At 47.3% G+C, this 25,992-nt stretch overlaps 2 protein-coding genes across 3 annotated transcripts in view; both read left to right on the forward strand.

Moving 5' to 3' along the window:
* The window catches only part of LOC310850345 (CD2-associated protein-like), a 26,850-nt gene extending 5,795 nt beyond the window's left edge, over positions 1-21,055 (forward strand). Inside the window, exons 3-18 of one of the 2 annotated variants that reach the window (XR_014567299.1) lie at positions 3,481-3,541; positions 5,762-5,886; positions 7,394-7,484; positions 7,800-7,888; positions 9,679-9,751; positions 10,433-10,533; positions 12,719-12,817; positions 13,371-13,407; positions 13,939-14,013; positions 15,084-15,201; positions 16,742-16,812; positions 17,402-17,517; positions 18,305-18,364; positions 18,973-19,129; positions 19,574-19,637; positions 19,995-20,042. Coding sequence is in view for 1 of the 2 variants with exons in the window: in XM_083751747.1 (XP_083607873.1) it covers positions 3,481-3,541; positions 5,762-5,886; positions 7,394-7,484; positions 7,800-7,888; positions 9,679-9,751; positions 10,433-10,533; positions 12,719-12,817; positions 13,371-13,407; positions 13,939-14,013; positions 15,084-15,201; positions 16,742-16,812; positions 17,402-17,517; positions 18,305-18,364; positions 18,973-19,124; positions 19,574-19,637; positions 19,995-20,138 (1,476 nt within the window). In the remaining variant the exon portion in view is untranslated. Of the gene's footprint in view, positions 1-3,480; positions 3,542-5,761; positions 5,887-7,393; positions 7,485-7,799; positions 7,889-9,678; positions 9,752-10,432; positions 10,534-12,718; positions 12,818-13,370; positions 13,408-13,938; positions 14,014-15,083; positions 15,202-16,741; positions 16,813-17,401; positions 17,518-18,304; positions 18,365-18,972; positions 19,130-19,573; positions 19,638-19,994 lie in introns of both variants that reach the window. The other variant, XM_083751747.1, reaches the window with a different exon arrangement.
* A 1,043-nt stretch (positions 21,056-22,098) lies between these two features.
* Positions 22,099-25,619, forward strand: IQCC (IQ motif containing C). Its single transcript, XM_083751944.1, has 5 exons — positions 22,099-22,230; positions 22,997-23,140; positions 23,318-23,624; positions 24,120-24,238; positions 24,662-25,619. The coding sequence occupies exons 1-5, from the start codon at positions 22,162-22,164 to the stop codon at positions 24,698-24,700; spliced, it is 678 nt and encodes a 225-aa protein (XP_083608070.1). The 5' UTR covers positions 22,099-22,161; the 3' UTR covers positions 24,701-25,619.
* The last annotated feature ends 373 nt before the right edge of the window (positions 25,620-25,992 follow it).

Consider the following 25,992-nt stretch of genomic DNA (forward strand, 5'->3'; position numbering starts at 1 on the left):
GACTAAGACCTGGGTGACCAGGGTTCAAATCCCCCCTTTGTCATGAAGCTCACTGGGTGATCCAGGGCCAGTTGAAGTCTCTCAGCCTAACCTACCTCACAGGGTTGTTGTGGGGATTAAATGAGGAGGGGGAGAGCTATGTACTCCTTGAGCTCCTTAGAGGAAAAGGTGGGATATAAATGCAATACAATCAATCAATCAATCAATCAATCAGCAAGCACACATGCACTTACTTTAGGTTTGCATAATTAAAGTGGATCAAAAGGCTCTGTTGCCCTAGCAGTGCAAACAAATCCCCCTTTTAAAAAGAATCAGACTTTTCCATCGCACCTGAGGGCAATCGGCTATTTTAGGTGATGTGTGCAGGCCAGGCTGCATGGTGAACACAGTCCTGCCCTCCAGCATCTCACCACTGCTCACTCCCCCAAGCTGCCTGGGTGGCATTGCATCACATGATCAGAACTGCCTCCTTTACTGGGAATGATGCCAATGGTAATGCATGGGAGAAATTCAAGCAGGCAAGAGGGTCAACCATCACAAGCAGCTAGCAACAAGACAGCATGCCAGGGAAGAGGTTGACTATTGCTCCTCTCCTGTCCTGCAGGATCTGCCACTCGAGGCAGGTGCCTCCCTCTACCCTATGACAAAGCCAGCCCTGAACAGAATGCATGTTCAGAGTCTTATGCACAATGGATTGTACTGCATGTGGGCCACAATGGAGGCCCACCTTGAATGCAGGCCTAGGTGACCTCAACATCTTCCCCCAACTGCACATCTCTGAACATACAGAATGTCAGCACAGGGTTAAGGCCACTTGCACCAAGTCCTCCTGCCCCCCCCCCATTGCTGAACATAGACAGCTCTTTGGGGGGGGGGATCTGCACCTGCTATTCCAGTTACTGATTTCCTTGAAAAAGCTCCAGTTCCTTGTAGGTTGCCAGGCAAAGGTGCATCGCTCCTGGCAGACAGAAGGTCTGTCCTGCCACAATCGGGTAGAGTCCTTTGTGGCAGAAGGGTGAATGGGATGCCCCAGTCCGCACCCATTATTCTGTGAAATAAGATAAAGCACCAGTGAAAAGCAGGCACATACACACACACACACACACACACACACCCTGGCAAGGAGCACCTTTGCCTCACATGCCATAAAAGTGACACTCCTTCCCCTTTCACCAAGTCCCGTCTGCTTGTTGCTCCAATTGTTCTCAGGGCCTTTCCCACTTTATCAGGAGTTTTCCCCACTTCTGATAAAGGGGACCCCTTCCCTTTCTGAAAAACAGGGGCTAGTTGTTTCTGCAGTGGCAGGTTTCCCACAGTTCCATGGGCAAATTGCCAGGCGAGATTATCAGCTCTTAGCTCTGTGTGTTTCTTTGCTGGAATGGAACCCAATAAACAAGCCTTGCAGGCAGGGTGCGAGGAGGCATGAGAAGAAGAAAAACACATGAAAGCAGGCATCGGCTTTTGACTTCAATACCTGCGAATAATTGCCCTAATTCTAGGGTAAAAGAGCTTTTCAAACAACCACTTGTCCTCCCAACAGCCCCCTGAGGCAGGCCCATTTTACAAATGACAAACTGAGGCCCAAAGGCCGGGACTTACCTGAATGTGCTCAGTTAAGTTCATGGATGAAGACGTGGGATTTGAACCCATGTTAAATTCAGCATCTTCAGAAGGCCGTATAAAGACCCATCAGGAAAGTATTTGCCTTAATTTTGTTGTTTTTAAAAAGCATGCATTATAGCCCATCTCCAAAGAACTCTGGGAATTGTGGTTTATGGAGGTGCTGAGGGTTCTGTGGGACTACAGGTTTGCTGCCACGTGGAACTACAATTCCCAAGGTTCCTTGAGGGGGAGGAGCCGGAAGGGTCGTTCCATTCTGCTTTGTAGTATAGACAGGTGTCAAGGTGTGTGTTGAAGCACTTGAAGCCACGCCCACTCGCCGCCCCCTATATACCTGAGGTAGGTGCCTGCTTTCCCCAGCGACCTCTCCAGGATGGCTGTTTTGACCCAGAGCCCTTATCTTTTCCGCCAGGTAAAGGGGGAGAGGCCTCTTCCGATTTTTGAGTTTCTGGATGTTTCTCTTTTCCATGGGGCAGTTCCTTTGCAGGCTGCATTCCCACCTGTTCAGTGGAGCAGGCCAGCCAGCGATTCCAGTGGTGATGCTCGTTTGCTTTGTCTCTTGAGAGCAGGGAAGAGAAGCAGAAGACTCCTGGCTTTTCTTCCCAATTTTGGTTCACCTCTAGTGAATTTGGGGCTAGTACTGAAGGCCCTTCACAGTTAAGGGCCAGGTTCCTTGAGGGGCCACCTGGTCCCTTCACTACCCAGGAAGTCACTGTGTTCTATGGGAGAGGTGGGTCTTCCTTAAAGGCCCCCAAACATCAGATACCACTGCTCCACAGTGGCACAGAGCAGGGTGGCTGCCTCTGTCCCATGGAACAGCATCCCAGCTGAGAGATGAGAGGGACCTGATAGCTGCACTGAAGGGAATTTGGCCCCCATAAGCTTTCCCAGCTGGATGCAGAGGTGTTCATTTTGCACTGTTTTTAAACCTCTTGTCAGTTGGAAGGGAGATGTTCTGCTTGCAAGACAGACACTCTAATGCAAATAGAACGTCTTAGGCTCAGTCGCCAGTGGCATCTCCTCCAGGGAGGGCTAGGAGAGACTCCTGCCAGCCGCTGCTGCCAGTCTGTGCAGAATGGGCAAATGTTCTGACTTGATAGAAGGCAGTTTCCTATGTTGCTGTCGGTTTTTTTGTACTGTTTATATATGTTTTATGGCATGTCTGTTCCTTACCTCAACACACATGTAAAAGGGGATTCCTCAATTAATAGTTTTCTGTTTTCCAGAAACTTCCAGCCCCCTGTCTCTTTGACTTACGTTGTATAACCTGTGAATAGCAAGTTGTGTGTTTAGATCCTCTTTCTAAATTATGTGCTTGAATCAATTGGAGAGGAAGCATGAAAACATGACTACAACAGGAAGTCTCAAACTGTCAGCTTTGTGCAAACTGGACCTGGTGATTTAACGTCACCATTAGCTACAATACCTGCTTGGCAGGGGGTTGGACTAGATGACCATTGGGATCCCTTCTAACTCTATGCATTCTCTGACAGCCAACAAGCTGTTGGGAATGGTTGGAGGGGATACAGGAGTGCAGTCTGGGCACAGAAGCCCTGTCCACATATAAAGTGACATGCATCACATAATTTGTTGCCATTGAATTACATATGCCATTTTATTGCTCATTTGCTCTGTTTGGAGAGATTCTTCGTGATCCATTTTTGTTTTAGCCACCCTGAACAATTTTGTGTCATCAACAGACTTGGCAACCTTAAGCTGGTTGCTTTGAGTCCTGGCTCTGTGTAAGAAACAAGATGCTGGAGGGACACCCTCCCCCCCCTCCAAGCTGCTCTCTCCTCCTGCTGTCTGACCTTTTCTTTGTTCATAGTCATGGGCAACTTTTTCTTCCCCTTGCCTCAGGAAATCCCAGTGAGCCTCCGAGCTGATGGCACCCAGCGATACCCCCGATCCATCCGCAGTGGTGAGTGTATTTTTTTTTGGGGGGGGTACTTTCGGCCAGTGCTGAAGCTTCAAACTAAGGACAACTGGGGAGGGACTATCTTTAAAAGGAACGTAAAAACTTTTGCCCATGACTTTCCCCTCTTTTTTATAAAAACAGCAAAGTTCTATTTAATTGAGTGCTGGTGGGGAGTAGGCAAGTGTAAGGTGGCATTTGTGGCCTTTAGGAAATCCAAGGAGCTTGCTGGAGGTTCTGTTTATGTGGCACAGTACCTGTGGGGCTTGGCATTTTCTCAAAGCGGTATGGGTCTCTTTCCATCAGTGCTGCAGCTAAGGCAGTTCAGAGTTTGAACCTGTGGCTCTGTGGAGCATGGCCAAAGTGCTGCCACCTTATTTCACAGCTGTGAGAATGTTATTTCCTGGACTGCTATATGCTAATCTTCTGCATGTCCAATAATCAGCTGCTCTTGGGTGGAATTTCACCAAATAAGCTAAACATAGGTTTTATTGGTGTTACTGACTAAGGGTTAAACTGTTGCTTTTATTTTGAAAGGGGGGGGGGGACACACAACTGCACTCCCTTTATTATGCGCAACCAAAATGTCTCAAAGTAGTGAGCAAACTTTTGAGTAAGCAAAAGTGTTGGTGTTGGGGAGAGTGGAAAATGGTTTGGTACTGAAGCCCAAATGGCTGCATAGGACAGAGGTCATCAAAAATTCAGTTTTTTGCTGTATGGTCTTGAAAGGAGCATGGGTATGATAGCTATGATGACCATCTTGAACAGCACAGAAGTTCTCGCTACACGGCTGAAAAGGCTGTGTGTCACACTTTAGTGATGAAACACATACTTAAGAGTCCTCTTCTCTCCCTCCTGCCTGCCCGCCTTTCATTCCTTGCTTTTCAAAAGCTTCTACGTTCCTGAGATGTTGGAACAAATGGCACAATTTTTTGCCATCCTTGATTTTTAAAACAGAAAAAACAAACATTTTAAGCACATGCAGTTTGAATTTGGGTTTGCTTTTGCTGCACTGATGCGCAACACATTGATTTTGGAACGAGCACTGTTTTTTGCAGAAATGGATGGTATATATTCAGATTTAACATGTGCATCTGAAACCATGTATGTGCCTTGACTATAAAAGGATGGACTGCTGCAGGGATCAGTGCCAATTGGGGCCTGAAGCCTGGGGCATGGCCATGACAGGCCAGTGGCAAGTTCAGCTCTTGGCTTGCTTCATTTAAATCAGCTTTCCCCAAACTGATGCCCTCCAGGTGTTTCAGCAGGACAGATGATGGGAGTCACAGTCCAAAACGGCCAGAGGCAACAGGTTGTGGAAGGCTGCTCTTGATTAATCCTACTGGGCTGTGAGAGCAAAGGGATCTGTCAAAATTTATCGAACTTCTTTTCTGCATTCTTTGTTCCTAGAGTGCTTCCAGATGGGATGCATTTGTGAGATTGTCCTTGCTCAGGCACACAGGTTTTTGGCAATGTAACCAGGCTATGTTGTTGACATCACAGATACAGTTTATCACTCACCCCCATTTAATCTGGATTTACAATTTTCATGGAAAACTTTCTTGCCAATGATCTGATCGTGATATTAAGAGACCACCTGCTCCCAAGAACGTACTCTGACTCTTTAAACCTACATATTTCTTTTACAAGATTTATTGACGGCTTAACCCACAGCTTTCCAAACATTTCATGTTGGTGACACACTTTTTAGACATGCATCATTTCGCGACACAGTAATTCAGTTTTACTAGCAGACCGGAGGTTAAACTAGCGTCCCTTTCCAATCCCAGGAGGAACGCAGGGAGCCAACACACTAATGTGTCCCAACATAGCTTGGAAACCTCTGGCTTAACCAGAAAACAGTAATAATCTCTAAGCACTTGACCTAAAATAGTATAAAATAATCATAAGAAAATAAGATCAATGGGCTTTAAAAAGAAGTAGAAATAATAAACATTATATAAAATCCAGCAGTGTTTAAGAGCAAATATGCACAATATACACTATGACTGGGTAGGCTTCCTTAAATAAAGCTTTTAGTAGGTGTCAAAATCAGTATAATGCAAGCGCCTGTTTTATATTACTGTCCTGCCACTCCAAGGCAAGTTAAATTCGTGGGAAAAGAAGAATCCCCCTCTGATGCCCATCTGGAATTTGGCTGTGCGGTCATGTTCTCTGTTCGCTTTGTCTTATTGCTTCCTGCCTTCCACTTTATCCTTTCTGTAGTCCATGCTGTGAACAAGCTGCCAGCTGCGAAGGAGCGCTGGTGCCGGGTCACCTTCTCTTACACCCCAGCAAAGGACGATGAGCTGGAGTTGTGTCCTGGAGAAGTGGTGCAGATCTTGGAGGAGGTGAGGTAGGGGAGCAAGTATGGGGTAGAAGGATGGGGAAAAGCTGTTGGAGGCTTAGGGTGCTTCCCGGTGAAAATTCCTTGCGGAAGCCCTGCTTCTCATTCATGCCAGGGTTTTTGGGGTGGATGTTTTTGCAGCATCCACAGGGCACCAATGCCATCAAAAGGTTGGCCTGTATTCTCCCTCCACCCCCAGTTTAAGACAAATAAGTCATTTCCTGTCTAATTATTAAAAAAAAATATTAGTTGCCAACATCCCATTTATAATATTTGGCTTCTGCCTGGGAGAGATCTTCTGCTGTCTGCTATTATCACAGGCCATCTTCTTCTGATCCCACTGGCCTTAATCAAAAGTGTATCAAACTGAAGGGGAATAATAGTAGGCTACAAGTTGGATTTCTCCTTTTCTTTCCTTGTCCCCCTACCCAATGAAGTGCCAGCTTATACCATATGCACCAAAGCAGCCTCCAAATAGAAAGGCACTTCATCTGGTGAAGGTGCTATAGAGGCAGACTTACTCATTTGGCAATTGTGTGTCTCAAGTCCCCACCCCCAGATTATGATGCCCTAAAAATGAGAGTTGTGAAATTTGGGAGGCTCCCTCAAACTGCAAGTGGGGAAAGGGTTGCAGTTGCACTCGGGTGCTGCTGAGGAACATAGCTGTCAAGTGTCCCTTATTTGAAGGGACAGTCCCTTATTCCAGCGCCATGTGCCGCTGCTGTCCCTTATTGATGGATGTCCCTTAAATGTCCCTTAAATAATGTCCCTTAAATTTCAAAGGAAGCAGCTCCTCTCCCCCCCTCCCTGCCGGCCAGGGAGGAGGGAGGCTCCAACTGTGTTGCTCGGCTGTGTTGCTCATCCAATAAGAAGTCTAAGAACGACGGGGGGTGGAGCTTGCATGCCTTGTGTGTGGCTAGTTAATGCAAGCTGAGGGGAGTAGTGAATGCTGGATGCCATTTTGTTGCACGTGCTGCTGCAAACTTTGCAGTGCAAAGCCAGGCCGGGGAGCCATCTTAAGTTGAGGCTGCATAGGCCTTGTGGTGCATGTGATTCAGATTCTATTCAGTTGAACCTCTGGTTACAAAGTTGGTTGGACAGTCTTCTCAGAGCTACCAGCATGAGTTTGACCAGACCGCAGGAGGACAGGAAGACTGGAGTGCCTGGAACAGGTGAGGCTGCAGGTCCCTTATTTTCAAGGCTGCTGGTCCCTTATTTTCAAATCTGTAAGTTGACAGCTATGCTCAGGAGCTTCCCTTCCCGTTGGGGCACCATGAGGGCACCATGAGCCTGCATTGCAGCCTTCATCTTGTGTCTCCATCAAATCTCTGGGTGCATCCAGGAAGGTGGGAGGTGGTTAGGGGGGCACCCGATATATGGACAGGGACCCTGGGACTCTTTGCCTGACTCTTTGCCACTTCTCTTCTGTGGGCCAGTGGTGGGTTGTGCAACAGGAAGGCGGAGGCCCTTCCAGAATGACAACGGCTGTTTTTTGTCCTCTTCCTCTGCAGATTGAAGACGGCTGGTGGTTGGGCAAGAAGAACGGGAAGTTGGGAGCCTTCCCGTCCAACTTTGTACAAGAGCTAAACGGCTTGCCTTCAGGTGGGGGAAGCACAGGGCTTGGGGTGGGCATGTTGTGGAGGTGGGTGGGGATAGGGGCACCGGTGCCTCTGCAGCCTCTGGGACATAAATGTTGGGAGTGGTGCAGAGCTGAGGGGGAATAATCTGAATTGAATGCGGGTGCTCCCATTTGGTTGGGGCTTCCGTGCAATCCAGGAAGCACTCCCCCCTCACATCTTTAGGAGGCTCAAGATCTGGTTAAGGTCTGTAGAGGAAGGGAGAAGGGCTAGAGAGGCCGGGCCTGACTGGAAGTGCTAACCTCACCCCATCCTTCCTCCCTCAACTGTCAACTTCCAGAGATGGTTTTTGCAGAGCCCAAAGTCGGAGCGGGGAAGCAGCGCCCCAAAATGACCAATGAGACCTTCGTCCTCAGTGAGCCGGAGAAGGTGAGCGGAAGAAAGGTGCTTCTGTGGCACTGGGACCAGAAGGGCTTCAGGTGCCCTCCTTCACAGAGGACAGGGCTGTGTTTCGAGGGGTCCTCTATTTGAAAGACCCTCTGGTCTGTTTGAACCAGGGATGGGGGAGGGGGGTATGGATGTTGTCTATCGACAGTTAGCACTTTCACAGCAAGACTGAGCTGACACACTGTCTGGATCACACAACATGCTCAGCAAGACCTTAGGCTTCATGGGTCTAGGCCGCTGCTTTGCTCCCTTTTGCTGCCACCCCCAGGCACTATGGTTTGTCTTAGCACAGGATGTCAACCAGACCATAGATCACCAGGTCCCAGCCTTCCGCACCATGATTTCTGCCACCCCCCCATAACATTTATACACTGCTTGATTGTAAAAAAACAAAAAAACAAAACTTAAGTGGTTTACCAAAAAAAGGTAAAACAATAAAACTGCCAGTGAGGAAAATTAACAATTTAAGACTTTCGAAAAGTTAAACTAGCAATAGACTCACACCAGCTATTTTTATTTTCATTATTATTATTACTGTTATTGTGAGATGTGTTGCATTTCTATTTAAATTAAAGTCATTCTAAATATTAGCATATGCAAATCGGTGTCCTGGTTTTTGTTCTTCTTCTTTTGAGGCTGCATAAGTAGTTGTCTTTCCCCTGCAGCTCTCTGGCGCTGCTTCTACAAAGGGCATCTCCCGTGGGACAGCTGTGCTTTGTTCATTGATTTTTTTTATGGAGTATCTGCATGACACCATGAGCAAAACATCTCCCTCTTGTGTTTTCCCTGCTCAGCTTCTGTTGTTGTTTTCCCACGGAGCATGTTTTTTTAAAAAGCACACTGGAAAACAGCTATGCAGTTTCCCCAGGTGTGAACAACACATTACATAGCTGTGCAACAGCCATTCTTGGTAACTACAGCCTGCATATATTATTCCAGCCCAGGGTGTGGCTAACTTGCGACCTGCCATTTGTTGCTGCACTGCAATTCCCAGTTGACTGCTGGCTATGCTGGCTGGGGCTGATGGGAGCTAGAGTCCAATGGTATCCGAAGGGCTGAAGGGGAAGCTCTAACCATTTATTCTTCTATGGTCATCTCTCTATCACCCCTTCAAATAGCATTGCCTTTTTAGCTGTTTATTTTTCCACCCCACCTGCATTGTTAAAGGAGCAATCATGATCAGTGATGCAGCAAGATGGGGAAAGGAAATATTTAACACTGCACACACACACTGTGGTCCCAATGAAAACGGTCCTGTCCCCACATTTGGAGCTGGGGAAAAGGGAAACATTTTCTGTCCTGCTAAAGAATGTTTCCTGGATTAAAAAGGTCTGGAAGCAGTTTTGCTATTTTACTTGCAACTTAAAGCAAAGCAGCAATAACAGTGCTACAGAATTGTCTATATATGGAAACACCCTTCGACAATGCCCTCTGTTTAAATCCAAGGACCAGTGTCTTTTTTTTTGGGGGGGGGGGAGCAACAAAATACCTTTTACCTTGACCCAAGTATCGTAAGTTCTTAAGCCAGTTTTCTCTTCAGAAAACAACCACCGGGTCAGGTTTACTGTTCTCTACTAGAGAGAAGGGCATCATTTGCTGGCTGGGGCTGATGGGAATTGTAGTTCAAAAAATCTGCTGAGCAACAGGTTGAGGAAGCAACTGCTGGTGTTTCTTTAGCAGTGGTCAGGTGCTGCACAGAGCTTGTGTTTGTGTCAACAGCCTTCTTTCTTATTTCCACACCCCTTTCTGCCGCTTCCTGGATCCTGCTCCAGGTGGAGAACACCCTGGAGAAGCCTACCCCTCCTCGGATGCAGGCGAGTCCCAAAGTCCAGGCTCTGCAGACCAGTGAGTTGTGACCAAGATAGACTTCTGCTACCTCAGAGCTCGCTTTGTTCGGGGGGGGGGGGAGCATTGGAGCCTTCCTGCGGTTTTCAGAGAGGAAAATGAGGCAGGGAATGCCTACTTCTCCATTTCAGTCTGGAATGGGGTTGTTGCAGGGGAGGAAAAATGTGGCGTAGGGGGCCAAGCTATATTAGGGTGTGCAAGGCCCCAGGTGGGAGCCTAGAGTGAAGTGGTGGCTGCAAACATCTGGAGGGGAGGGATAGGGTATGGGAAGATTAACCTGATGCCCTTTTGTTGGGAAAGCTGCTGTGGGTGTGTGGGGCTTGCTGGATGCTGTGGAGGGCTTAATTTCAGTGGACAAGTCAGCCCTCTTTAACTCAGTGCTGTCTAGATGTTTTGGACTACAACCCCTTTCAGCCCCAGCCAGCTGATGGGAGTTGTAGCTTAAAGCTGCCATGTTGGTTGGAGCTGATGGAAGTTGTGGTCCAAAGTGGCCATGTTGGTTGGAGCTGATGGAAGTTGTGGTCCAAATTGGCCATGTTGGTTGGGGCTGATGGAAGTCGTGGTCCAAAACATCTGGAAGGGTACCCAGCTGGGAATGGTTGCCTTCAGAGCACTCAGACCAGAGCAAGAGAAATATCTGAATCTGAAGCCAGGGGTGCCTGTGCTTACCTCCACCTGCAGGTGACGCTCCTGTCTATTGCCGAGCCATGTTTGATTACGAACCAGAGCATGAAGATGAGCTCCTCCTCCGGAAAGGCGATTTGGTCCTTTTGTTGAGCAAGGTGGGAGTCCTGGGGAAAGTTGGGGTGGGTAACTTCTCCGATGGTATGAGGGCCACCCACAAAGAGCCCTGGCCCCATCTCTGCTCAGAGCTAAAAGGGCACAGTGTATTCAGCTCTTAAGAGCTGCTTTGCTGCTGGATCAGACCAGAGACCCATCTAGCCCCATCCTCATGTTGGCACCCTAGATGCCTTTGGGGAAGCCAGCAAGCAGGCCCTGAGTGTGGGAGCCACTTACTCTCCATACTTGGGCTCCACAGGAACTGGTACTGAGGAGCAGACCTTAACTTAAGGGTGGGTGAAAGAAGCTGGCAATCTGGAAGCAACCCTCTCTGTCCTCCAGTTAACCGTTCTAAATCTTAAATACCCAAACAACAGCTATTTCGTAGGTGTTCTAGGGGGTGTCATTGACCACTGATTCTATACCTGGAACTTCTTCCTCAAAACTGGCAATTTGGGGGCATGACCAGATTTAATGAAATTTAAACACCGCTTGATTGGGGGCGAGAGAACCCTCAAAGTGGTTTGCAAAGAAGACAACACACACAAACATGACCTTGGTGAGATTAACAGCAATAATTTAAGACATTCGAAAGGTTAGAATAACAAAAGACTCACATCAGCTTCCTAATGTTTTTGCGTAGGCTTGTCTAAACCCAAAAAGTTTTTAGTAGGCACCGGAAAAAGTAGTGCTACCTCCTGCTGGGTGATCCAGTGAGGTATCCCCCCCCACACACACCTGTGTTAGGAGCAAAAAACACCTTATCTTGCTCCTGCCCTTGACTTCCAAAAGCATGCAGCAGGTGGAGGAGGGTGAGAGGGGCAGGACGTTTGCCTTGCATAATGAAAATGTGATTGTTATTTTTGTTTGCTGATCAGAAGATAAGAGCTGTAGCCTTTTTCTTTCTCTTGAGTTAGAACAACTCCTGAGAGCCTGGCTGGGAAGACGGATAAGGGAAGACTTCATGAGGAAGTTTGAATCAGTAGAGTCATAATATGAGAGAGAGGTTTGCAAGTGGAAGAGGTGTTTTTTGGTTTCTGCTCACCTGTGTACAGAAAGCAGCACAGACTTTAAAAAATGTACTAGTATGGAATTAATCTGATGAAGTATGAAGGTGATTTACAAGGAAGATGAAACAATAGGATTATCAATTAGACGTGGGACACAATATCAATTTTGCACTACGGGAGCAGTTATGGAAAGTAAATATAAAGTTTACAGCATGCTACACACGTAAGAGAAAGTTTTACGAAGATGCTGCATAGGTGGCATCTGACACCAAATGTAGACTAGCAAAAATGTCAAAATCAACAAAGGACAATTGTTGGAAATGTAAGACAGCAGAGAGATCATTTTACCACATGTGGTGGAAGTGTAATATAATTAAAAACTACTGGGAAATGATCTATAATGAACTAAAAAAACCTTCTCTGAAAACCCAGAAGCATTGTTGCTAGGGTTAATAACAACAGAAGTGACTAAAAAAGAGAAAGACTTGTTCCTCTATGAGACAACAGCTGCACGTGTATTACTAGCACAAAAATGGAATCCAGATAAGGTACCAACAAAAGAAAAATGGCATATTAAAGTGTTAGAATACGTGGAGTTAGCAGGGATGACCACTAGAATTAGAAATCAAAATGATGAAAAATATAAGGAGGACTGATATCTTTTATTGAATATATGAAAAAGTATTGCAAACAAACAATTAACCTAGCAGGATGGTTAGATTTTCAGCAGTGTAAGAAAAAACTAATGTGTATATAAGTAGTTGCAATAGACGGAGTGAACCAAGAAAACACGAGAGAAAGAGGAGACTAAAGGAACCATGGAAGGATAGGAGAGGAGGTCAATGGAGGAATGCATTATGGTTTTCTGTTTATTTTTCGATATCCTAAAATTATTTCTTTTCCATTTCAGAGTTTTCTTTTTTATGTCCTTTGCATTATTTCAGTTCACTTACTTGATATGGAATTGTATCAGAAACACAAATAATTTTTTAAAAAGGATTATCAATTAGAAGAATTAATAATGATTCAAGAATTTCAAAAGGTGAAAATAACAGTGGGCTAAGGACAGATTACAACTATTATTGGTGCAACTGAACTGAATGATTCTTCTTGATTAAATTCATTGTTGGAAAGTAATTCTGTGTGCATATCCTTCCTTTCCTCTTCCTTGTTGCAGGAGACGGCGGATATGGGCTGGTGGGAAGGCGAGTGCCGTGGCCGGAGGGGGCTTTTCCCGGACAACTTTGTCATGCCTCTGGCCCAGGTGGAGCCTGAGGTAAGCAAGTGGGTGGCCCCTGACCCTCCCTTGCATCAGGAGGAATTGGCAGGGTGGAGGGGAGATGCTGACTGCTCCACACAACACTGAAGCACTTTCACAGGCTTGGAGTGGCTGAAGGGCCACAAAGGAGGACTGCAACAGCCTCCTCATCCAACCAGCTTCTCCCTACCCTAGTGCCCTCCAGACAGTTTAGACTACAGCTTCCATCAGCCACAGCTGGCATAGGCGGGCACCAGGTTGGGGAAGGCTGTCTTGACAACCAGCCTAGGCTGCCACATGCAGTTGCTGGCAGAGTCTGCTGCCTGCCATGTGCTTTTGCTCAGCATCCGCCTGGGCACTGTAAGGTTCACTCCCGTCCTGCAGGTTCCTTTGTCTCGTTCTCCCTTCCGCAGAGCCTCTGGTCTCCTTGACTTCTCCTGCCTCTGAACTTGTGCAGGAGTGAAACCCAAGCCTGGCCTGCCTTGAGTTGCTGAGGCTGCTCTTTCTTTTTGGGTGACTCATCACCAGCACCTTCCTTCCCCGTCAAGCTGCTCTTTTCTCTCTTCTACAGATAAAAGCCAAGGTACCAGAGCGGAGGAAGGACTCCGGTAAGTCACAAGCTCCCACTTGGCTCAGGCAGGCGATTTTGTAGCTCAAGGGGGTTGCCATCACTGCCCATTGGCTCGCTGGCTCTCTTTATTTATTTATTTTAATGTCTGGGTGCAAGCAGGGGCCGAGGGGGAGTCACTCGGGGAAAGGATCAAAGTTCTGTGGCAGAGCACAATATAGAGAAGATCCCAAGTTCAATGGTCACATCTCCAGGGAGGGCTGGAAATGCCTCTTGCCTGACCTGGAGAGAGGCGCTGCTGCCAGTCAATGTGTAGAATACCCAGGAAGCCATCCCTTCTTCTTTCCCCATCCTCCCAGATGCCTGGTTGGGGATCTGGTGTCCCTCCAGATGTTGTTGGCCACAACTCATATCATCACCCCTGAACTTTGGCCAGGCTGGCTGGCTGGGAATTGGCAGCTCATCTGGAGGGACAGAGGTTCCCCTGGCCTTGTTCTTCTTTTCCTCCTCACTTCTCATATCACCTATCTTACAGTACTTTCCTTTTTTCTTTTTCTTTTTTGAAAAATAGAAAAAGCTTCCAAGCCAGGGAAGAAGGTCCTCCAAGGTGGCAAGGTGGAGACGAAACATCCTGGAGACCACAAAGGTGAGGAGGCAGCTGCTGACTGACCTTTTGCAGAGGGTCAGGGTGCCTGTGCGGAGCATGTGCAGCCCTGGCTTTGCCCAGCAACAGCCGAGACAAAGGCAGAGGTGTGCATATCTTCCTCTTCCTGTTGTGGTTTGGTGCTTGCTTGTGTTCTGAGCAGAACAATCATGTTTCTTGCAAAGTGGAGCAGAAGAGTTCCCTTTCGGAGGGCAGTCCCCCATTTCGCAGGGTTGTCTGGCCCAAGTCTGGTTTAAAGATATAGTGGTACCTCGGGTTAAGTACTTAATTCATTCCGGAGATCCGTTCCCTGCAGAACCATTCAAACTTGAATGCACAGCTGAACTGCAAGTGCTGCCTCACATCCTTACTGCTATTCAGAGCCTCCAGCTTCAAAGTGCAATTCAAACCCACCCACCCCCCGCCAAATAGCATGTGTGCAATTGCAAAATGCATGGACAATCTCTTGCCTCTTTGGAAGGAACACAGCTCTGCCTCTCTGCTAGGCATTTACCCCTCTGCTTTGGCAATCTTGCAGCAGAAAGAGCTTCAATTGCTTACTTTGCAAAAGTCAAGAGCCTTTTCCCTTTTCACCTGCTCTCTGCTGGACAGCTGATAGGTGGGAAAATTGGCTGTGGACCATATCCTGCCTACAGGTCAAGGGTCTTCCTTCCCTCTGTATAAATATTCATGCTGCTGAGGGGAAAGGTATCAGATGTAGATTATTGACATTTAAGCTAGAATTGGATGCAGCACTCCATCTTCCCTGTTCTGCTTTTAGAACAGGCCCTTTCCATGCCTTCTTTTTTGCCGGCAGGATGCTGAAGCAAGACTTGTGCTCAGGCATGATGCTGTACTGATCTCTCCCCCCACCCAGGGGGACCCTGGGCTCCTTTGGGAGAAAGAGCAGGATACAAACAGAAATAATAATTTTAAAATTAATAATAAAATCATCATGGCCTTCTTTGCATGGTTCTGCTGAGGATATAATGAGCAAAAGATTATCGAAATGCTTCCTTAGGAGATAAATTGCAATAACTGTGTGTCCTAAGTCATTCATTCATGTCTTGCAGACTCAAAGGAACAAAAGAAAATGGAAAGCCCTAGGCTGACTCCTCTTCCGGTCAAGAAGGCAGCTCCCCCTCCTCCTGTGCCGGCTAAGACCAAACCAGCCCCCAACCTTCCCCACAAGTAAGACATGATGAGTCTTGGAAAGAGTGTGTGCACATCCTCTTTCCTGGGATTGGCCACCACTTGATATGATCTCATTTTGAGTCATTGGACATGGTCCCAGAACCAGAAAGGCAAGTAAGAGGCAGGTAGAATTTGCCACCTGAGGCTGGAAAGAAAGACATCTGGTTTAGCAGAGTGTGGAGTTTACAGGCAACCTCAAGCATTGGCATGTCTCTGTTTAGAACAGGGCACTTCTGGTGCCCTGCCAGGCCTAGATCTTTGGGGGATATGCCCTCCTAAGTGGGGTTCACAATGCTGGTAGGAGGGAAGACTGGGAGCAATTTTTAAATCCTTAGCTATTTGCTTTCTGGCACAGCAGGAACAGGTAGGTGCCAACAGCCAAAAGGAACAGGTAATGCTTGAGGCAAAGGCCTCACTCTGCCCCAGACCTGGAGAGTGCTGCCAATCAGATGGATCGGGTCGCTGTGGTAGATTTCTTCACTAAATACAACATTGTAATGTTGAGGCAACTTTGATTGGTCAAAGCAATAACAGCTGCCAGGGAACTCAGAAAAGTGGAGTCCACAAGCGTATATAGAAGCATTCACTCTGTATATGTGCAGAAATTAAGTCGCAATCTCAGAAGAAAGGCATGCCTGCATTATCAGAGCTGAAGAATAGGGTGCCTACTACTCTCTATCAGACTAGCTCAAGGCTAGTCTTGACACATTCGTAATACAGCCTGAATAAGCAATTTCTCCCAACAATATCCTTTCAGTTTTTACATCTCTTCGCATGTAGGCTGCCTATCAAATCATATGCTATAATTTCCACTACACAGCTATCCTCAACCTAGTGTTTTCCAGATGCTTTGGGCTACAACTGCAACTCCCATTGGCCTCAGTCAGTACCAAGTTGGCAAAGGCTGGTGTAAGACAGCTCTGTGTCTTATGGATTGTGATACAGATTTTGTGATAGTTGGAGGGAAGTGATAAATTCATGTGTTATCTGGATTCATCCCTCTACCCCCCTCCTGATCCACCTCCACTTTCTTTTAACCAATTAGATGTGGTTAGCTGGCTTGGGTCTGGGGTGAATTTGCTGGGTGTACCTGCTTTGTTTCTGTGGCTTTAGTAGTCAGCAACTCGTCATTCATTCATATTTATTTATATGCTGCTTTTCCACACACAAAATTCATACTCAAAGTGGCTTACAACAAAGAAAATAGGAATGCATTACAAAATTAAACAGCCAAAAACCAATTTCATAATAACATAGTGAAACACCACAGTAGAAAATAACAGCATTTCAGCACTATAAATATAACAAGACTACATAAACAACATCCAGAATCCAGTAGCAAAAATATCCACAGAGCTTTTATAGTTTCACCTTGGTCCTAGAAACACCAATCCCATAATGTGGCTCACAGTCCTTCTGCAGCAACAGGTTCTTCTGGGGTTTCCAAAGGTCAAGGGTGTGGGTAGCTGGAAACACTCTTCCCATGATTTCTCTCCGTATCTCTCTCTCTCTGTGTGTGCACATGATGATGATCCAGATCCTTAGGTATTCCAGTTCCCAGCACAGCAACCCCTGTGGGGAAAGGAAAATGCAAGGAGAAAATAGCAGGTAGGTGCCGGCCCTTTAATTCCTTCTCCCACTGTCCGGTGTCCTCCCCTTTTGTAGGGGCTAATGACTTCTGTTTTGAGCCTTTATCTTGACAAAAAAAAAATCACTGAGGATGTGCAACCTCACTTTGAACTGAGCATCCGTTCTGATCAATTTGTGCAGTGGTGATATGACATCGCCCCATGTTGCCCGTATCCCACACTTATTAGGGTGTTTCCCCATCATTTTTCTTACTATTCCCCCCCCCAACAAAAAATCCATGTGATGGGCAGGACAGTGAGCGCGCAGGAGGGAGGGTGTTGCAAAAGAGCCCAAATTCAGCTTAATTGCACAACCTCAGTTTGCTGGTATATGATTAAACCATTCCCACAAAATGGCTGCCTGGAGCTCTTGTTTTCCTCTTCTTCTCCAGAGTCGTGGAGAAGCAGCTTGGGGCCTGGCAGGGCATTGCAAACCCCAGTCCATGCCGTGTCTTCCTGAGCTTGCTTTGGGAATGACGGATCTCCCTCTGGCCAGTATTGCACTCCCTGGCTGAGGTTCTGCAGTAGCTGTGCTTGCTCCCCAATAGCGCCACTTTTCTCCATTACAGAGATCAACACTTTTGATGCCGTCCTTGTTCCCAGTGCCAAACTGAGCCACCCAACAGCCAGCCGCCCTAAAGTGCCAGGGAAGAGACCACCCAGCCAGCTGATGACCAGCTCACTGGTGAGTTGTTGCCCACCCCCAGCCAACTGTTCTCAAGGAAGGAGGAAGAGAGCTGTTAAAGGGATGGGATCTTGTGCCTTTTTAAACAGCGGCTGCAGAGCAGAGGAAGTAAAGCATGTGCTCTATGTGCAGCTTCCCTCATGCTTGATCCAGAAGCTGCAGTTAGTGCAGAATGCTGCAGCATGATTGCTGTCAGGAGTGAGACCTCATCAGCATACAGCACCTGTGCTCAGAGATGTGCACTGGTCACTGATTTGCCACCGGGCCATGTTCAAGGTGTTGTTATTGGTATATAATGCCCTGAACAGCTTGGGACACATTTACCTGTGAGATTGTCTTACCCCATATACGCCTGTTTCGATCTGCAGAACTGGTGCTGTCACAGGTGCCATGTGATGCCTGCTCTGCATTTGTAAAAAATCAAACTTTTTGTGTGGCTGCACCTACACTTTAGAACCCCCTGCCTATTGATGTCAGACAGGTCCCTTCGCTGCACTCTTTTTGGCAACTGCTAAAAACATTTTTTGTTTAGGAAGCCCTATCCAGATGTGCAGGATGTTGGTGTGTGTTGCAATCTGTTTTTAGTTTATTGCTGGTTTTTTTAAAACGTTTACATGGTTGCTTCTAATTGTTTTAACTGATAATTATATTGTTTTATTCTGCTCATAAACCACTTTGAGGTTTTTCACAATTGAGTCGTGTATAAATTTTGTGAAATATAAATTAAAACATGGCTAGTTTTGATGATGGCTGGCACCAAATCTCTCTCTCTTATTGGCTGTTGCAGGACGAGATAGAATCAACCCAGCCCTTGAGCTCCACAGAGAAAGCTAAAGGCCCTGAACTGGTGAGTTGTGTGAGGTAGCAACACAATAGGCTTAAACTGGTTTGAACAGTCGTGCAGTCCATGGTTTCCTCCTCCTTTCTGGGTACCATTTTCAGGATCTTAGCCCAGAAAAGAGAAGACCGAAAGGTGACATGACTGCCATCTTCAAGTATCAAGGGCTGTCAAATGGAGGATGGAGCAAGCTTGTTTTCTGCTGCTCCAGAGGGGAGGACCCAGAGGGGAGGACCCAAACCAATGGATTCAAATTATAAGAAAGAAAAATATGACTAAACATTAGGAGGAACTTTTTTAGAGTAAGAGCTGTTCGAAGGTGGAACAGACTCCCTCAGAAGGTGGTGGCCTCTCCTTCCTTGGAGGTTTTTAAACAGAGGCCGGATGGCCATCTGTTGGGGATTCTTTAGCTGAGATTCCTGCATTGCAGGGGGTGGATTGGCTAACCCTTGGGGTCCCTTCCAATTCTACAATTCTAAAATTCTCTGATTGGTGGGCTTAACCCTCCATCGCCTGCCTTTGTTTTACTATGGGGGTTGGGATCCTTGGCCCATGGAGGAATTGAAGCATCAGCCCCTTCTAACCCTCTCTGTCCTGTATCTGTCTCTCCCCGGTAGTTGAAGGAGCAGTCCAGTTACACCAGAGAAGAGTCTACAGCTCTAACCTGTGAGGCATCACAAACAGGGGAACAGCCAGCATCTCTGGATGATCTCAAGGCAGAGCTCCGGTCTCTGAAGACCATGATGGACCTGATGCGTGCACAGCATCGGTGAGGTGGGCCAGCGGTGGGCAGGTTCCTCTTCTCTTCCAGGCACAGATCCCAGAAGCTCTGGAGAAGCCTCTCCTGCCCACAACAGTGGACAAGCACAAAACAATGTCACAAGTCATACATTCGACTTGGTGGTGTCGTTGTTCATCTGTTCAGGGCCTTCCTGAAAGAAGCCTTCCTGGTGCTTTTCAGCTGTCTTGATCTCCAACTCCTATCAGCCCCAGCCTGCACAACTGTACTCCCACCAACCTTAGCATCATGCAGCTGTGCCGGCTGGGGCTGATGGGAGCTGTAGATCACAACACCAAGCTGGGGAAGGCTGGCTGTAGCTAACTTGTTAGTGTGTGTTTGTACATTTCTTAAGGATTCTCCGACAAAAATGGGGTGGAGGAGAGCTGGTCCTGTTTCCCCGCCCCCTCCAAAATTCATGTCTCTCCTTCCTCTTGCAGGAAAGACATGGAGGATCTGAAGGTGGAGATGGGACGTGAGCAGACCAAGCGGGCTGCCTTACAGGTAGGAAATGGCTTTGGAGGGAGAAAGAATTGCTGTTGGGATACATAGCCAAAGCCAAGCAGGGCCGCCCTTGCCATAGTTATAATGGGGCAGCTGCCTCAGGCCACAGATTTTGGAGGTCATGAAAGGCTGGAAAGTGTTGTTTAATTTATTGGAGGTGGTGGTGGGGTTTACATCCAGGAAGAGATAATTGTGGGATTTTCTGTCTTGGGTGTCGAAATAAATTTGACCAGCTGTGACTTGGGGAAGAACAGCCATCTTGCTCCGCTGCCACTGGCTGCACAATGTCTTGCTGTTCCTGTGCTTGGATTTTGGGAACTGTGCATGGCTCACTTTTGTTTGTTCCTTCCTTTGCAGGCAGAAATTGAGTGGCTGAAGCAGACTGGGTCACTGGACAGTAAGCGCCACGCAGTTGGAAGTGGAGCTATAGAGCTGGCAGGCCCTGCCATCCCATCCTCACATACTCCCAACACTCCCTCCTCAATCTCTACCAAGGACTGAATAAGCTGCACTGCTGCAGCTTCTCTCTTGGCTTATCACTACTGAACTCTTAGCTGAATCTGTACCTTTTTTGGTGGGGCGGGGGGAGATACCCCTCTGCCTCACAACCTGTGGCCTTCCCCATCTCAGCCACATCCAGAGAACCATATTGATGTGTGACTAGCAGTGCCTGACACCACCCATTTGTACTTTCCTGCTGCCTGCTTCAGGCGGCTGCTCTGTGGCTGAGGACACCTTGCTCACTGGGATGGTCCAGCAGCAGTTACTATGACAATGGTGCTGTGGGTGTTTGTCAAGTGAAACCAAAGGTGATCAACACACCTTTGTTTCCTGCCCCCATGCCCTCCTGCACCCCCCTCCATATTGGCCCACAAACATCAACTATGGGTTCAGTTTATTTTTTACCCTCTGAGGCCAGGGCATAGCTAACTGGCAGGCTTGTGGCACATGAAATTTGGCTTGGCTGCCATAGCTTCTCCAGCCAATGGGCTAAGATGCTTCAGCCACCCAAGAGTTCTTACAGGTCAAGTGACGGCTTTCATTGGATGGAGCTAAACTGTTTTGGAAGCAGTTGGTTTGCTTTGCAATGTGGGCAAACTTTTTCAGTCTCCCTTCAGAAGCAGTCATATAGCTTGCCATAGGCTGCACCAACTTTCTCCAACCCCTAGTGCCTTCCTGCTGCCATGGAATACATCAGACTCTGCCTAGGTTGTCCTCTTCTTAATATGTCACAGTGGGGAGCAGCAGGTAAACTGCCCAGTCTCTTTTTCAGCTGCCCCATGACGGGCAGAGAAGCATGTCTGAAGAAATCTAACTCACTCATGGACAGTTCCTTACACAGTAGATGAAAATACTCAAAACTCTTTATGCATAACTTTTTAACATTTAATTTAAAATAAAAATATTTTTCTATGCAATTGGTTGGTTTTCGCGTGGGTGTGGGGGGGAGTATGTATAGATGATTGGATCTGGGTGATGAATCTCCTGCAAAAAAAAACTCTCCTCTGTGAATATGGCTAAAAATCATGATGGCTATGCTCTACCTCCACTGCTAGAGGTAGCAATACTTCTGAATACCAGCTCCTGGACGCCACAGGAGGCAACAGTGTTTGAATCCTGTTTGCCGGTTTTCCCCAGGCACCTGGTTGGTCACTGAGAAGAGGATGCTGGATTAGATGGGGCATAGAGTGTGAGGGGCAGCCTGCGAGTGTTCCAGAATAGAATTCCAAGCATCTGGAAGAGAAAAAGGACGATAATAAAGTGCAAGAAACCATGGGATGAATAAGCACAGAATCATAAGAATGAACAGAGCAACTAGGCCTATAGTGGGGGCACCAAGGCCATGTGATAGGAAGCCTGATCATAAAAGTAAAGACATGAAGCTTATAAAGTATTCTAGAGTTAATAGCTAACCTTGCTTTTTAATTGCATGAATGCTTTGAGAGAAGGAAAAGTCAAGTGAGCGAGAGAGGAGGAGTAGCAGGCCTATTACTGGCTGCAGGGTGTTTACCATCCTCAGGGCTTGTCCATGGCTAGAAAGCACAAGCCCAAGCGATTTTCCACTTGCCCCACTGCTTTCCGCAAGAAAACCTGCTCTTTAGCGCTGAATTGGAGCAAAGGGAGCAATCTGGGCGGGAGGGCGGGGGGGGGGGACCCAAGTGATGTTTGCTCTGATTCAGCGCTAAAGAGAGGGTTTCCGCGCGGGGGGGGGAGTAGGGGGACAAGACATCTTTGGTGCACCTGAAGAACAACAGTCAGTTACAGGACCCAGAAGATTTGGCCAGTGTTGGGGAGGCCAGGTGAGAGTAAGCGGCAAACCGGCTGAAGCCCAGCTCTAAGGAATCGGAGAGAAACACATCCCCTTTGCAACGTGGGCAGCCTGAAGAACAAAGAGCGCGCCTGAGCAGCGCCACCTCGTGACTGCTCGTGAGAACTGCAAGAATAAGAACATGTGGACTCGCTCGTCGCGCGTCGGAGACGTCATCGGAAAGCGCGGTTGCCTGGGCAGCCAAAGCCGAAGAAGATGACGGAGAGCGAGGAAGAGCAGCAGGAGCTAGTGCTGAGAAGGAGGAAGGTGCTGGTGACGCTGCAGGTGCCGGAACCAGGATAGTGGGTGACACTCAAGGCAGACCTAGGGGTGCTAGTTCTCATGGTTTGGCTTGCTATCGTGGCCTCATGCCCCTGAGGACCCTGAAAAGGAGCAGCAGCCCTGGGAGGGCGGGAGGCTTGGTGTGGGTGCAAAGCAGACAAGAGGAGCTTCTGCATGCAAAACTGGGAGCTTCTGCATGCAAAGCAGATACTCTATCTTCCCAACATGGCCTGCTTTGCGTAAATACACATTTCACCCATCCCACCCCTTTCCTCAGTGATTCCCTCGCAGCAAATAAACTGCTCTGCTTAAAACATTTTTTGCTGCTGCTGCTGTTTTTTAATGGAAATGGTGTCTTCTGTTAAAGAATGCCCATAGGGAAAAGTTCTCAAAAGTGGTGATGGTAGTATGTAATATATAAATACGCACACATACATATGCCTTTTGCTCCTCTTTCTTTTCTTTCCTGCCTCCAGCATCTCCTCTCTTGGGATTGGGGTCAGGAGCACAGTATACTAGGACTGCCAACTTCCTAACTGGCCTTTCTCCTGCATCTTCCACAGCAGCCTGGCAAAGATGGAGATAGAAAAAGCGTCACTGTATAATTCCTTCTTGCTGGGTTGCTTTTTAAAGGCACAAGACCAGGAAGTGGGGGGAAGTCATGGCAGCCCTAGAAGACTAGCCTGTGTTCTATCCAGGCTTGGGCTCATGGGCTCTAATTCCTTCCTAATTTGTGATAATTATTTTTTATGATTCATTTACTTCCTAGGCTCGTGTCAGGGGTTACCTGGTCAGGAAGAGATTTCAAAGCTTAAAGGGGGAATATGAGAGCATCGTCAAGGAGATTGAAGGGGATCTGGATTGGCTGAAGTGGAACAGGCATTCCATGCTAGTGCCGGTGTTTCTTCCAAAGGTACGGTTGCTGGTTCTTTCTGCTCTTGGTAGAAGCTGGCAGTGCTTTCACTGGCTTTTAATTGCACCAGAAGGAAAGAGAAGAGGAAAATGAGAACTGGCTTCAGTAAATGTGAGGGTGCTGCTTACTGTTGCAGCCTTGTACTGAAAATGGTGGTCTTCTTCCTCTGTCTTATAGTCTGTCCAGAAACCAATAAAAGCCAGGGAATTAAGTGTCCAAGAGCCAGGAGCCAACAAGAACAAGTTGCATGAAAAGGAGGCAGAGCTTTGTTGTCAAGAGCTAATCTCCGAAAAAGACCCCGATTGCAAGATGCAGCTTCCAAGCAGCCTTCCAGCTGAGGCTGAGGAGGAGTGTCTTGTGGGCAGCCCCCCTGGGAATGCCTGCAGCCTGCCAGGAGAGAGTGAGGAAGGCAAGCACCACAACAGCATGTCGTCTGAATGGAGCAGCATGATTCTCAACATGGAGTCTCCAAGGTTGAGCCAAGGTAAGGCATGTGGAACAATTTGAGACTCCAAGCTCCCACCCACCGTCTTCGTTTGCTTTGCAGTACAGTCATACCTTGGGTTGAAGTAGCTTCAAGTTAAGTATTTTTGGGTTGCGCTCTGCAGCGACCCAGAAGTAACAGAGCGCGTTACTTCCGGGTTTCGCCGCTCGTGCATGCACAAATGCTCAAAATTACATCACGCGCATGCGCGGAAGTGGCGAAACGCAACCCGTGCATGTGCAGACACGCAGTCGTGTGTTATGTTTGCTTCAGGATACGAACGGGGCTCCAGAACGGATCCCGTTCGTATCCAGAGGTACCACTGTAGTTACTGTTTTTCTCTGTTTTTCAGCATGGTACTTTTTACTTATGCTAAAAAGGCAGGTCCCTGCCCCAGTAAAATTACCTGGGGGCGGCGGCGAAGAGGAGCCAACAGGAGGGGAAAGGCAAGGGGGAGGCAGACTAAGAGTGGTTTCTTGACCTTTTGTTGTGCAGAGCTTCATTTCCAAAAAGTACCAGAGATGCCCCAAGCTGTGCCTGACCTCCAGCGCTACCGAAAGCACCTGGCCATGGAGCTGCTGTGGCTGCAACAAGCAATCGCCAGCCGTAAGAATGTAAGAGCTGGTCCTCAAGGAGCCATGGGGTGTCTCCTGTGCATGGGGAGGAGATGCTAGGAAAGCAGGTGCTGCAGTGTGGAGCTGTGACTTCTTGTTCACACCTTTGTAAGATGATGCCTACAGCACCCTCCCACCATTGAGAAAAGAGCTGGTGGGTCTGGGATGATTCTTCAGCTTTTGGTTCTTTTAAATTCAGTGGGTGGGTGCTCAGCCACAAATAGCTAAAATTGTCAGAGGCAGTATCCACTGGAGTCTAAAGGGGGTACACTGTATGCTGGTGCTTATTAGTGTTTAATATTCATTTCAGAACCAACAGTGCACTAGGTGCTGTACAAAGGACAAGACTTCATCCACAACTCATTTCCTTATTTCTCCCTTTTCTTTCTCTCTCTCTTTTCTCCCTCCCTCCCTTCTTCATAGTATTTGATCCTGAAGCAGAAGTTGGGGAGCCCAGAGTGATTGCCGACTTGGAGGTCTCTAGCCCATATTCCCAGTCACACAGAAACAGATGTAGCTGCTCTTACCAGCCGTCAGGGGGAAGAAAGCATTGGGGGAGGAGCTCCCACCATGACTGCAGGGAAGGGCTTGTGATTCCCTGGAGCTGGCTACTCTGCATGGTCCCAGCTTTCATGCTTGTGAAAGCAAGTGAAGATTCTCTTCTGATTTTTCATTGCCTGTTGTGGGTGTGTCTCTTAGAGCAGGGTTCATTGTGGAAGGGGGCTGAGGGGCTTTAAGGGGGTCGGAAGACATTGTTCCAGTGCAAGTCAGGCTGGCAAGTCCTGTCTTAACATAATCATTTTTCTTAATTCTTGTTCAGACCATAACCATTTTTGCTTTCAATTTGATAATGCCCCTAGGTCTCTTTTCTTCTCAGTGAGACAGCTGGAAGAGTTGAGCCCAGGCAATCTCTCTCCATTTTCCCACTGTATAGTATATATAAAAGTAGGTTTTAAGGTACAGGGTTGCTGTTTTTCTCCCAGACCTTGTTTAATATTCCTTCAAGAATGCAACTTTCTTTCCGTCACTGAATCCCTAGTTCTCATCCAGCATTTTTGACCCACTCCTTTGACACAAGAATGATGAGCATTTATTAGTGAGGGCTGATTTTACCTTCATTTTATTGCTACTTAAGTTTGCATACAATATTTTATTGCCATATAAGAAGCCATTTTTGTGAAACCTCCCTATATGGAAAAATTACGCAGTAGTCACATGAGAAATTGCCCCTTTACAGCCCTCCGCTATGACAACGTTTTATACAAACTATTTATTCCTTGAGTGATACTGAGGCAGTGATGTCACCACATGCAAACCACCACACTCAGTGGAATAAAGGTGAAATGGAGACATGTGTCTTCAGCATAGTTATTTTCTTAAATCTTTGCTTTCTTGTTCTTCTGTACTTTTCTACATTAGCAGTATATATACAAGTACAATCTACACACATGGGATGGGTTTCTGAAGGCTTGGAGGGTGGGGAGTGCTAATGTTTCTAGATTTTTTTTAAAAAATAGAAAAATGAAGACTAGACATGTTCAGTGGCCACAGAATACTGTTTTGGGGAGAGGGGTGCTGTTGATGGGAAACTGGGTGGGATAAAAGATGGAGTATCTTGCACTCAACACTGCAACACTCACCACCACCCCTCCTCTCCCCCCTCCTCTTCCCTGATCTTAAACTGTATACAACAATGATGTCTCATATCAAATGTAGAAAAGACTTTACAACCAGAAAAAAGAAGCAATAAATGT

This window comes from Podarcis gaigeae (genome assembly GCF_964106915.1).
Source record: "Podarcis gaigeae genome assembly, chromosome: 8".
NCBI lineage: Eukaryota > Metazoa > Chordata > Lepidosauria > Squamata > Lacertidae > Podarcis > Podarcis gaigeae.

Excerpts from the sequence above, each read along its gene's own strand:
- IQCC (XM_083751944.1), top strand. The coding sequence starts at position 22,162 with ATGACGGAGAGCGAGGAAGAGCAGCAGGAGCTAGTGCTGAGAAGGAGG. Across the intron at positions 22,231-22,996 it reads AGGTGCTGGTGACGCTGCAG|GCTCGTGTCAGGGGTTACCT; the intron begins GTGCCGGAACCA and ends TTTACTTCCTAG. Across the intron at positions 23,141-23,317 it reads TGCCGGTGTTTCTTCCAAAG|TCTGTCCAGAAACCAATAAA; the intron begins GTACGGTTGCTG and ends TCTGTCTTATAG.